The 14,134-nt window shown below is 37.4% G+C and overlaps 1 protein-coding gene across 1 annotated transcript; it reads right to left on the bottom strand.

The window, feature by feature from the left end:
• Positions 1–559: 559 nt before the first annotated feature.
• ZNF407 (zinc finger protein 407) lies at positions 560–11,373 on the bottom strand (the record flags this gene model as incomplete). Its single annotated transcript, XM_009071090.1, has 2 exons — positions 6,633–11,373; positions 560–674 (listed from the first exon to the last, which is right to left on the bottom strand). Coding segments are annotated over exons 1-2 (4,856 nt in total), but the record flags the coding sequence as incomplete, so codon positions are not given.
• Positions 11,374–14,134: the final 2,761 nt, after the last annotated feature.

Raw genomic sequence — 14,134 nt, 5'->3', positions numbered from 1 at the left:
AAGAAAAACAAGATTTTTTTTTGGGTAACAAACAGGAACACAAGCATACATAAAGACTTCGATTTGGATTTAAAAGTCTTATGCCTGCAATATTTTAGATCCATTTGTTTGAAAAATCTGTCTTCTGTTTTGTTTTCATAAAGAATGAAAACCCTAATGGAGTCCAGAAATCTGTTAATGGTACTAAAATTATAACAGTATAGCAAAAGAAAAAACCCCACACAGTAAAGTCTATATTATATATTTTTTATGTCTTTAAATGGAATTTACAGTTCTCCCTGGCAATGTGAATGAACATCCTATAATTTAGTCAATTTACAGATTACAGGTTCAAATTGACCTTGTAGCCCATAAAATTGCTCATCTTCAGTGCAGGATTAGAAGTGGGAAAAGAATGTCATAACTGTATTTAAGGAATTTACCATAACAATGGAAAGGAGGATATGCATGCATAATTTTAGCCACTCTTGCTCACATCACAGTTTTCAATTCTGAAACAATGCATATCCTGCGCTCTTCTCCTGGTTAACCATGGTGGAGACTGTTTCAATTTACTCACCCACAGACATGACACTTGTATTCCCTCATCCCAAGGTGCCTCTTGACATGGTTTCTGGCATCTCCGAGCTGAGCTGTTGCAAAGTGGCATATCTTGCACTTGAATGGCTTTGATCCTAAGTAAAATTTAGCATAAGATATGAGTCGAATTAGAATAAAATATCACCCACGATTAAAGAAATAAAAAATCCTGGGGAAAAATAACCTTTTAAAAAGCCCATCCCACATTTAACCTGTTTGAGATTTTTGCCTAATAAAAAAAAAGAGTATCTTGTACATAAATTTGTACCTCCCAAGACAAAAGCAATATATACTATACATTACTCATTGAAGTTTCCTCAAGTTCAAGATCACAGAAAATACTCTCTTAACTTTTAATTTGTTCTTTTATATTATCATTAAAATCCCCACAAAATATATTAAAATCAGAAGACCATATAGTAGGTAAGTAACATTTCAACAAGATGGCAAAAGTTGTTCTACACCTTTCTCCATTTCCAAATGCTGAAGCTCAGGTAATGGTCTTAAAGTGACTTGATACTGGTGTAAACTGCAAAATGTGTCTGTTTTTTAAGCAAATATTTTTAAAGTAAAGTAATTTTACAAGTCTTCCGACTTTGAATAGATTTCACATTAGCATTGGTATTTCAGATTTGTTCTGTCACACACAGAAAATGATTCATCACCTAGCTATTGTAATGGCATGCAATGTATGAATATACAGTGGATAAAATATTATGCTTTTATGACTGTTTTATGGTCAGGAATTTATGATTATTCTGCAAACCAGAAGTATTGACATTTTGGCTATTATTTATTTCAAGAACAAACTTTAATATTAAATGTCTGCTGCAGACCAAAGAACTCTGAAATTATTTGCCCAAGGAAGAAGTATCAGCCTATTTCTTGTATCACATCAGTTCAGCAAAAAGTCAAATTATTTGTCTATCTTAATTAACACTGATCCTCTCTCGAGATGGAAAAACTATTTTTTTTACTGACAAAGTTAAATTGGGCACATGTCAGTCCCCATGTTATTACATGGCAACACTGTTCTAGTAGCACTTTCCAATTTTCTGACCACTAAATCAATAAATCAAAATCATAGAACTGCAGTTAAAACTAAGTACAATATGGTCTCAGAGTCTCCATATTACGTTTAGTATATGTTTTGTGAAGTACTTCTTCCAATACAGTTAAGCATAATATGAAATATGTGATTTTTAATAAATATACATAAAGAGCTCTGATAAGAAAAACATTGCACCATATCATACTTGATCAATGAACCTTTTTGCTTCGCCCTTGAAAACAGAATATCCTCCAAGAATCCAGTGGTGAAATTGAGGATCTTAGTAAAAATTTTTAGAGTCTTAAATTTCAATTTAATTCCCAAAAGCTAATGAAAAAATGAAGCATTTAATTTTAATCTTCTAACTGAAATAAAAAAGTCAACAGTACTAAACACGGGCAGACAAGGTTGAATATTTCACAGTTCAATGACAATGAAGCCAGATCTCTTAATACTTCCATTTCTACTGTTGGAAGTAGATGTAAAATATATTTAGCACCTCAATGGTTATATCTAGTCAGCTTTATATGTTTGAATGTCAAAAGCAGGTTCAGACTGCAGCTCACAGCAATCACATTCTATCAATCACACTGAAAAAAACCAGTTTATTTAAATGATCCTGATAAAACTATATTAATCATTAATTTGGTGACATTTCAAATCAACACTGCATTCTACAGAGATCCATGCAAATAAATTTTTTTTTAAAGGCACCTATCTTTGCATTAAAACAGTATTAAAAGTTGACGTTTTAACTTACGATCTTTAATTGCACAATTAATAACATCAAGGCCACAGTTGGAGAGGCTTTTTTTAAAAAATCTATTGATGTTTATACTGCTCTTTTTTCTCATAGAATTCAAATACCATGTGGATTCAATCCTATGTTCCCTTAGTTTCTCTCCTACTGATTAAATTGTAAATTCGTTCCTTATTCTGTTACTGCAGGTGTCCCACAGGGCTTCCATACAAGACCTTTGCTGTTTTCCATTTACATGACTCCTTTGTGAAGAACTCGAGTTCAGACCAATCGTGGCTACAGTGTGCTGACAATACAGAAATGTATTACTCTGTTGACTGCTCTCATCCAAAAATCACTGAGGCCTTGAGGGGTTTTGACTTCTTTTTTTTTTTTCCCTCAGATCCAGAGCTGAATATCTGTTAACATCTCCATTTAAACTCCATGAAAATTCAAGCGCTGGCAGGCTCCAGTCAGTACTTATCACCTGAAATAAAATCAGTGCATCTCCCTCCTAGGTTGCTGGTGCCAAATTTGTTCCAGTATGTTCTTGGATGGAACAACCCCAAATTTTATACTAAAAATGAAGACATTAGACTAAGAGTTAAACTAATGGGGACAAAAAGGCTGTATTTGCCATGAGGCTATCTGAAACAATGTTGAAGCAATTAATAATTTCTTAGCCATATTTATCACAAACTTTAGTGGTTCTCCTATGCTGTGTTAAATGTGATACTACTGGATGCACACTTGGCTTTTAGTTCTCAGAAAAATGTGAAAAATACTTTCAATATAGCATCTTTCCAAACAAATGACTTTAAAAAAAAACCCAAACACACAAAGAAAAATACCCCACAGAATTACTTTACCCACAAGTTATGGCATGGAAACCAAGTGCACATTTTCTGTACATTTTCTGATGGCAGCAGTAAACAATAAGGCTCTTAACAAGAGAACTGGGGGAAATCCAAACCAACCAACCAAACAACAACAAACAAAACAAAAACACACAAAAAAATACTAACAAATAAAATAACAAAACAAAAACAAAACCACCACACCAAACTGAAAATAGACTAAATTTAAGAGTTCAGGTCAGCCAGACACAAATCATCCTACTGTTTTCCAAAAAGAAAGACTTGACTTCATCGCCCTTATTTTACATTAGGACAATACAGACCCAAATCTGTAAGAAAAAATTCACTGTCTCAACTTTAAGCCAGCCAAAGGCAACATCATCTGCACCTGCAGGCATAGCTGTGTTTCTAGCACAGACCCAATACAAAGTGAGCAGAGCCACATGAAATATCATCATACCATTCCTTCCTGGGTTGAGGACATGGGGAGTAAGATACCACACTTACACTGGGCAAAACTGCCATTAACTGATAAATCAGATGAAAAAAGAAATACAGTGTGGTTGCAGGTGATTTTTCCTCAGATGTTGATTGTTAATTAAGTTTATGAGACCTCCATCAATTGCAAACTAAAAAGTCTTCCACCTCTACTACTCCTTTTATTTTTCTTTACACTTCCTCATTTTCACTTGTCAACATGTGATGGACTTATTTGTAATGTCCTCTCTAGCAAAGCTTCCCTTTCATTTGCAATGTGAAAATCTCGCTCAGTATTTAATGGCATTTTGAAACATTATTTTTCCATTAATGGAAATCATCGGTTGTATCTTTTGAAAATTTTCCCTTCCCTTGCCCCCACCACCCCAAACCACCACTAAGTACTCAACTGAAATAAAGGCAGGGAGTTGGATAGGGTTACACATACATACACACGTACATAAACATATATATGCACATCTAGATGCTGAGGAAAGATTTATCATTTTTTTAAAGCACCTAATCAGAACAGTAAGTGGGAAAATGTGTGGCTGTGCTACTGTTATGTTTCTGTTGTTACCCTGGAACAGATGAGACGCTAGGAATGCTGTACTTTGCCTCACCAGTGTTATGGGCCAGTGCATGTACAGTTGGTGGAGTAGGTCTTTCCCTCTGCCACCACTCCCAATAACCTGAAAATATTTGTTTCTTATTAAACTGCATCCATTGTTATACAGACTGGAAGAAAAGGTTCTATAAGGCACAAAGGGAATCACAAATATGAAAATATGGATTGGAGGAGAAAGTCTCCTTCCCATTAACTATTAAAATCTCTGCATTACTATTTATGTGAATAAGCAAAGCATAAGAAAAGCATTTCATGGAAAGGTGCAGTGAGAAAGAGGGCAGACAAAACTCTGTTCTGTAACACTTCTGTACCTCCTCTGCACGCACCACCAGAAGGTGACTTGCAAAATTAAATGTATTCTTTTACTGCTTTGCATATTCAGGGCTATCCAAAAGCACAATAAAAATATACTTCATGATAAGACCTACACACAAGGCATTAAAAAGTACACTAACTTTTACTAAATGTTACAATCAATGATGTAACTTATGTAAGTAGGGTTGCTTTGTCATATATTGATAGTTACCTCACTTTCACATCCACATTAACTTGATTTTAAATGCAATTAATACATATAGTCAAGGAAGACTAATGGACTACATTCTGCACTTAACCTGGTGGACATTTTCAAATGGCACAAGTGACCAGTGCAAACCTATTTTGCATTGTAAACGACTAAATAAATCTTAATGGATTAAGAATGATCAGCTATCAACACACAAGGGAAATTAAGTGCTGAAATGCCTACATTGATTATTTTAAATTATTAGCCTTACTCTGTTCTTGAATTTGTATGCTTTTAGTGAGCTTTAACACATTTACAAGACTTATTGACTATAATTACAAGAGAATTCAAGTAATGGACACATCAATTATAAGCAACATGTCTTGACCAGACAGTTGCATAAAGAATTCTAAAGAGAGCTCCATTAGCATCCTCCCCCTTAGTTTTATTCAGTTTTATCTGCCGTAAGAGGGCATATTAAGGGCTTATACAGCTGTTCTGACCATGTGAACACGAGCGTCCCTCTAAAAGACTTAACACTGCATTCCAGGTTGGATATTAGCTGAAGCAATACAGATAACTATGTTATTGACAGGACAGAAGTAATGCTGAAAGTATTAAGTATGTGAGTTATTGATATACATGAATACTGCAGTTATAGTAAAATACTTTGAAAGGTTTGAAATACAATGTCCGTGTTCCCCAAGATTAATTTTAGAATTTGTTGTCCAGTCACGCCCTTGGCTTTTCATAAAAAAACCTTACAAAACTATTTCAGGATTATGCCAAGAATTACCATTCTTTTATGTTTCTTTTTTCTTACCTTTTTATTCTCTTCCTTGTAACCATGCACTAAGTTTCAAATACTGCATGAATTTAAACTATAGCTTCCATAATAAGCCATTATTTAAAAGTACAGTAAAATAAACCTTACAGTTTTAATGAAAATATGTTCATTGAAATGTGAATTTATTATTCAAATCCACTCATAAATTCAACCATGGAGACACCACTTGTCTAAGCAGAGCTCAGTGATTTAGAAAAGCTGTCTATTTAAAATAAAGAATGTATGGCAGGTTTATAGAAACATCGCAGTGAATTTTTACATAAATTTAGAACTGCAGCTTATGCATTTTTGTACAGAAATGTTTTTAAATTTTCCACTTAAAATTAAACATAAAAATGAATTGAAAGTGTGATCAGCACAGAAACTAAATCAGATGCTACCTCCCCGTGCATCACATCAGTATCACACACCACCTTCCAAAAAGGATGACCAGCTCCAATCCCTACAATTTATTTCTACAAAAAAAATCTTGTTGCTTCTTACTGGTATTTATTTAGGAATGACGTAATATCAAATCTCTATCCTGAAGCATTATGTAATGCTGAAAGTTTCACTGAACTGAAATGAAATAACCAATTTGGATATTAAGCAACTGAAAGGGAGAGGAAGTTAGGAAGAACAGCTAAGTGTTCTTTCAGACCACCACCGCTTCTTTATATAAATTTAAGAACCAATCAATGGTTACAATTTAGATTAGAAGGAAGGAAATCTCTCTATATGAAGCAAAAAGCAGAAGGGTGACTATGCTTAAAATGTTCTTACATTTTTTGCCCTTTGATCACTGTATTTTCATATCCCTTTAGGTAATTTTGAATTTCATCAGGAGCTCATCAGGCAATACAAATGCCAGTTCATAAGAAATGTTAAAGAGATTAACAAGCAGAAAAAGACCAATGGTGCAATTCACTCTGTTTGAAAGAGACCACTTGCAAAGAGAGCGTTTCCATACCTGTATGGGTACGGATGTGAGCTAGGAAGGCCATGGAATTGCTACCTCTACACATCTTCCCACAATACTTGCAAACATTGCCTTGGTTCTCTTCCCTCTCCCTGTTTATTTGCTCAGTGTCTTCCACAATGTACTTATTGACTTCCCGCAGCAGCTCTTCATGTTGCTCTTTGATGTGGAGAAACAAGCTCTGCTCCGAATCAAACGGCTCCGTGCACTTCAAACACTTAAAGGTTGCGCCTCCTTCGGGCAGCTCCTCCACGCTTGCCTGCTCATTTCGCATGTGCCCAGCACTGGCCAAGTGCTGGTGAAGGTTGCTCTCTGTGTAAAATGATTTTCCACAGAGTAAGCAATGAAAATGTTTTTCTTTTGAAGGATGTTTCATGGCTATGTGAACATTTAGTCCGCTCAAACCATCTGCTAGAAAACCACAGTCATCGCAGCGAATACGTGTTGATTCCCCAAGGGAAATTCCTTCTGACTTCTTCTTTTTCCCACCACTCAGTGAAGTGTCTGCTTTCACTGTGAACTCACTAGCTTTCACTGCACCTGGCATCTGTCCTTCTGCAGAATGGTCAGTGGCCTCCCCATCTTGATGACTTTTTAACCTCACTATAGAAGCATCAAACTTGCCAAAATTTTGCATTGCCTTTCCTTTATCATCAGCACTGATAACTGTTCCTAAAGCCTCATTACTACTTTCTTGCATGCCCTCAGCTGTTGAGCCATCTGCCTCCCAAACATTGTTATTTATAGTTGCTTCAGCTTCATGTTGTGCTTCCATAAGGGCTTCTTCCTCCTCCCCAGTAGGATCCTCTCTGAAACTTCTGTCACCATCTAAACTATGTATATTTTGAACCATTTCTCCAATATTTCCAGCAAAATTTGATTGTTCTACTGCACTACTTGTTTCTGGAAGACTTAGCATAAGTGGGTTGTTTTTCTTCAGTGATTTTTCTTTGAGACTGTCTTTGTTTCTACACTCTACTTTAGGGTTTTCTCTATTTTCTTCCAGATTTTCCTCGCCCTTTCCTGAATTTGTGCTGCTTGATCTAGTTTGATTTTCTGCGGTGCAATCATCACCTGAGTTGAGTAGCTCCTGACCATGTCTACCTTTTGGCACCTCACAAGTACCTGTTTCTTTAACTGATACTTCCTTGGCAAGTGTAACAGCTTCATCTTTCTGAGGAATTTGCTGGAATCCTTCACAAGAAGGGTTTTCTCCTCCATTTTTAGACTCCTCACCAAGTTCATCTCCTACTGCATTTTGGGAGCTGACATCTTTAAGGATTCCTGGAGATGCATTTTCATCTAAGACAGTACACTCAGTTAAGCTTTTACTCATATGATCACCTTCTGCTACATGACTGGCACATTTTGTTTCACCTAAGCCAGTTTTTGCTTCTCCTGAACTGCAACAGTGCTCCTCTTGAGGCAAAGCAGTGCCTCCTTTAGTGACATTTGCTGTATTTGCATCCTCCCCAGAAGAAGAATAAATACAAGATTCTCTTCTCATTTTATGTTTCTCTGTTGCTGCATGCCTGATCATCTCTCTGCGAGTAACAGCATAGTAGTCACATGCCATGCAGTAGTATTCAAATTGTTTTGTATGTTTTCGCTTCACATGCAGCTCTAAAGAAGCAGCAGAATGAGCAACGAAGCTGCAGTGTGCACACTTGTTGTCGTTTGCACTCACTGCTTTTCTCTGGAAGCATGGTTCACCATCCTGAGTAACCCGCACTGGTTCCGGAAATACACGTTGGTTTATATTTAATGGATTGCTGGCAGGCTGCAAACCTGGCAGCCTACTGGAATTTACAACTTTTAGCTCACCATCTCCTTGCTCAACTTCTTGATTGCCCAAGACAGAACTTTCCAAATCTAATGACTGGCTACCATCCCCAACATGTTCATACAAGGCAGTCATGGGACTGCTATCTTTCTTGCTCATGGATTCAAAATTACCTCCTTCAGGGCTAACGATGATCTCAGAGTTCTGTTTTCCACATCCTTCTATTTCAACACGACTTTTGTGTTTTTTGGTTGCGCAGTGCCGTTCCATATCTCCTTTGGTTACAGTGTAATAATTACAAACCTTACACAAATAGCTGTACTGATGACTGTGCTTTCGCCTGATGTGAACAGTCAAATTCGTAACGCTGGAGGCCAAAAGACCACAATGAGTACATGTCCTAGAAAGAGTGCCTTTGGGTTTCCCTCTTTTGGGTTCATTAGCTAAAACCAATTCATTTTCACCAATCCTTTGATCAAGTGGAATGAATTCCTTATTTCTTGATATGTTTTCCAAAGAAGAGGATGAAGCATGCATAATTTCTTTATGTAACTCTGTATTTCCACTCCCAGAAGTGGAAGGATCCACCACTGGTTTAATACCACCAACACAAACACTTAAAATACATTCTTCAAAACGTAGCCCAATGTTGTTTTTCCTGGCATTTTCAAGATGTTTGCTTCTTTTGGTATGTTTCTCCATTCCTTCCTTACTCAGTGAATAGAGATTGCATGCTTTGCAAAGGAAGTGATACTCTTGTGCATGTCGGAGTTTTATGTGCCTTGTAAGAACTGTAGAAGATCTTGTCTTATAAAAACACTTTTTACATTGAAATTGGGTTTTATTCAGGACAGAATGCTTCAGTTCATTTCTATGACTTATGAAGGAAGAGTCTAGAGCTTTTGCTTTCATTGATAGTTCCATTTCCTTTGCAAGTCTTTGGCTGTTGTTTGATATTGAGTCAGCAGAAGTTACCACTTGCAAGTTTTGATCACTGTTACTCAGTGGAGCAGCTTGCTGAAATAATGAACCATCATGTTTCTCATTTTTTTGATGATTTATCAGCTCTTCTTCTGACTGAAAAGAAAGAGTGCAAATTGGACAACTATGGGACACATTATGCACTTCACTCATATGGTTCTGAAAGCTGATCACATTCAAGCTGGTGAATGAACAGAGCTGACAATTAAAGCTGCAACCACCCATCTGGTGTTTACTGTCCTGACAGTGTTGCATCATATCTTCCCTGACTCCAGAGGAATAACTACACATCTGACAGTGAAACTGGATCTTTTCTGTATGAAGCTTTGCCACATCAGTTTCCAAATTTTTTCTGTCCTGAAAAACATGACCAAAGTCCATGCAAGTATGAAGAGCTCCATGATTAGCATCAAGTTGAACATCAGAATCTTTAGCATCTGCAGTGCTAGAAGAAAGGGTATTTGGCTTACGGTCAGTAAGATCTTGAATTTCTGCAGTAGTACTACAATTACTTTTAACATCTGTTTCTAATTCTGTCTGTGACACAGGGCTTGGATCACCAGGTTTAAGCTGTGTGCTGGAGATGTGCTTCACGTGTGCACTCTGAGTTTCAGACTTGTCTCTTTTACTACTACCCAACAAGCTGTACCTTCTTTTCACCTGCTTTTTTAATCTAAAAGACCTACTCTGTCCAAGTGAAGACCTTAACAAGAAAACGTTTCTTTTATGTTTCAGTCTATCAAATCTCCTTGTCCTGTTTAAGCTGCTAACTAGCTTTTTGGTAGTTGGAGGGAGTTCTGTTTTCTGCAAAGTATTTTCTGATGATCCTTGTATTTCTAATTTTTCAGTATGGACTTCATCATTTCCTTCTACACCAGAAGAAAGCAACGTTCCTTCTGTCATAGTATCTGTTTTTTCAGTGGGAGTATTTGAAGGTGACATCATTTCAACAAGTTCAGTGCCATCATTTTGTTTAGACAAGCTTACTTTTGAGCCTTTCAGTGCACTGCAAACATTTAATTCTTTTGCATCAGCAGTTCTTGCCCTTAATTTATTGGTCCCAGGTTTTGTTCTGACATTCCTCGCTTTGGTTGCAGTAGATTGCTGTTTCTTAGAGGATTTTTTTGTCAACATCTGTACAAACCCTCCTCGTGCAGCAAGATTTTGGCGTCGAAGGTGCGTTTTGCCAAGGAAATGAGAATTCAGGAGATTTTCTTCAGCAGTCTGAAAACCGCAAAGATCACAAGAAAATACCTTGGATTTCTCATGATCTTTCTTAACATCTGTATGTAATGTCGAACTGCATTCATCTGTGCAACTATACTGAGGGCATGTTTGCTCTTTGGATGGTATAGAGAGGCTTTCTTGTTTATGGTTTTCCATATCAGAGCATTGATCTTTGTCAATGTTCGCAACACTGTAGACAACACTGACTTCTTCTGAAGAAGATAATTTATCAGGAACAGCAGCTGACGCCTCCTGGGAATGTTCATTTTCCTTGTGAATTTTCAATATGGCACCATCATCAGCACATTTGAAATCATAATGTAGGCACAGGATATCTGAATTAAATATGTCACTACCAAGACTACTGGTGACTCCTTCCTTCTTTACATCTCCAGCTATCATACCACCTGCTTCTCCAGCTACAGCTTTGTGCAATTTCTTTCCACTATCCTGCATGTCTTCTGAAGAACTATGCTTTCTTTTTCTGGAGACATTTTCAGGTTTGTCTGCTTCAACAACAGCCAGGGTTGGTGATGCTGACAGCGCTCTTTCATTTGTGCCATTCTCTTTTCCTTTCTTTTCAAGTTCCCTGAACATTTCATCTGATATAAGCCTTGTTTTCTGTTGAGAAGAGTCACATCCAGCATTTTCTCCTGATGTATTTCTTGGGGATCTTTCTGTCAGCTCGGTTAATAAACTCTCATCAACATCATCTCTCTTCCTATTTTCCCTCCCATCCATTCTTAAAATTGATATTATCAATTGTAGATCATTTGGCTCAGTACCTACAAAATAAGAGAGTTATTATTAGTCTTTTATGCACAATCAAAGGGCAAAAGACTCAAGTTAAAAAGCCCGCAATATAGAAAATTAAAATCAGGTCAGGAAGACAGACACAATGAAAGATATGAGCCTACATTTTCACATGGTGTCTAAACCACTTTCTAGGCTCTTGGTCACAGACCTCTCACTGTGTTGAGTTGAGCACCATGTGAGTAAGCACTAGATTCAATAGTTTCTGTGCAATCAAGTAATCTACTACATTCTTAACTTGGGAAGACAAGCCTAACCTTTGTTTCTGGAAGCATATTTAGGACACAAAGTACTAACAGCTTTCAGGGAAATTAAAATGCTTAACTCTTCCTGAACTAGAAATCCAGGTTCCCAAATTTAAAAGCTCCAGGGAGGAAATAATCATGACTGCAACAACAAGCAAAACAAAGCCAACATAAATGTTAAACGTTGTAGGTATGCAGCTTGCTTTCCTTCCTCTGCTTAGATTACCGACTAAAGAGAAAGTGGGGAAACACAAATAGAGCCATGTTCTAGAAGAATATGCCATGAGTATACTTTCCCACCATTCCTAAAATATCATCTTAAACTTCATTTCCCAACTGGGGAGGAGGAAGGAAAAACAAATGTCCTGAAATGAAATGCAAAGAAGAGCAGCACCTCTGAAATCCAGCACCAACTCTGACCATCCAAATCCAGTTACCAGAAGCTTTTGCTCAACTGCCCAGTGTCGTGGTTTAACCTCAGCCAGCAGCCAAGAGCCACGCAGCTGCTTACCCCCGCTCTGCCCCCCCCAACCCGGAGGAATGGGGAGGAGAACAACTGGAGTAAAATATGTGGGTTGAGGTAAGGACAGTTTAATAACAATACAGAGCAGAATGAGCTACAATGCCAATAGATAATGAAAAAACCAAAATCAGTGATGCACAATACAATTGCTCACCACCCGCGGACCGGCGCACCCCAAACCTCCCCCAGGATCGGCCCCTTCCGGCCTGGAACACCGGGCATGACGTGCCATGGTGGGGAATATCCCTTTGGCTAGTTCAAGTCACCTGTCCCGGCTATGCCCTCTCCTAATTTCCTGTGTATCTTCTCACTGGCAGAGCATGAGACACAAGCAAGAAAATGTCCTTGGTTTATGATAAACACAATCCAGCAAAACCAAAACAACAATGTATTATCACTTCTGAATTCAAAACACTGCACTACACTAGCTACTGAGAAAATTAACCCCATCCTGGCTAAAACCAGGACACCCAGTGTGACCTTCCTGCTCCCAAAACTAGAAAACTGATGCTACCAGCACAGTTTATAAGAGGGATGGGGGTGGGAAATCAAATCTTGACATTTATTACCTTTTCATTTTGATATGAAGCAACTGAGAATTGAAAATGCATTTCATTTTAACAGATGATTAAATACTAAATGTTTATCTATGTGCTTTACACTATGATTTAAACATCAATTTGCTGCAGATCCAAGTATTCAGTTTTTTGTTCAGTTACCCATTGAATGAGGCCATGACCACAATTGTAAGTACTTCCTGACAAGATTAAGTAATTGCAATGTTGATACAGATAACATAGGGTACAAAAAACTATTCAAGTACATGCTGAAAAGAAATAATTATGCTTAATTCTGAGGACAAAGTAATAAAGTATTAAATGGAGGAAATATGTTCAAATCAGTTCGACTTATTACCTATGGAAGTAAAAAAAAAAAATTATGATGAAGAAGAATTTATGGAAGGCCCCTAAGGAACTGAGTGCACATTAATTGCATACATTGAACAGTTTTTCAGCTGTAGGTCTCTCACTGAGCTAAAGTACTGACCAAACCTATGCCAAGCTACCTATACCTAACTAACGAGACAATAACCAGCTCTAAATCACAATATTGCTCCTCTAACTGTGGTTTTCTGATTCTTATGCACTAGTATTTTCTTTTGTTCACTAAACCATGATAGAAACTACCACAATTAGTCATAAATAAAACCGTCAGGTCTGTATTCTCAGCTGGTGCAGGTCAGCATATTGTCAGTATGTTCAAAAACGCTACAGCAATTAATAGCAGGATCAGATGAAGCCTTTGAAGCACAAGCTTACCCTGAAAAGGTTTATGAGTGCTGTTTGGGATACAGAAAAAAAGATCAGATGAGAATTATGTTGTTTAACTGCAGCACAGCATTATTTATATAACTTGCAAAATATCAAGAGATTACTTCAGTGATGAGTGCCACAAGTCCGTCCTTAACTGTTTGCACACAGCAGCCATGGGTCCCTTGCCTTGAGGCACCTCCACAGCAGGTTCCCAGCTCACCACTGAGACCTGACCACTCTTCTCTTGCGTGGCCTGGGGAAGAACAGCAGTTTTTTTCTTTGCTATACAAGACAATTTGCAATCTCAAAGCAATTCTCCATCTTCTTTACAGGACACTTCCCCCTCAGAACATAAGATTTATCAGAAAACCCATCCAGCAGTGAACTAATACTGGCATCAAACATTTCCACTATAAAAAGTTATATTGGAATAATTAGAGGTTTTTTCCATCAACTCTGCCACTCCAATGCAAATTCAGCAAATCTCCACTAGTCATTCATGCACCTAAAAAAGATGCTTGATTACCTGCATACAGTCTCTGCAGGTTTAGCCTTGTTTGTCAGCATTTGTTCAGTAATTCTTCAATAGAATTTCATCTTGCTCTACA

The sequence above is a fragment of the Acanthisitta chloris genome, unplaced genomic scaffold, assembly GCF_000695815.1.
Source record: "Acanthisitta chloris isolate BGI_N310 unplaced genomic scaffold, ASM69581v1 scaffold29573, whole genome shotgun sequence".
NCBI lineage: Eukaryota > Metazoa > Chordata > Aves > Passeriformes > Acanthisittidae > Acanthisitta > Acanthisitta chloris.
The sequence above is the reverse complement of the archived record's forward strand: the minus strand, read 5'-3'. Positions and strand labels throughout refer to the sequence as shown.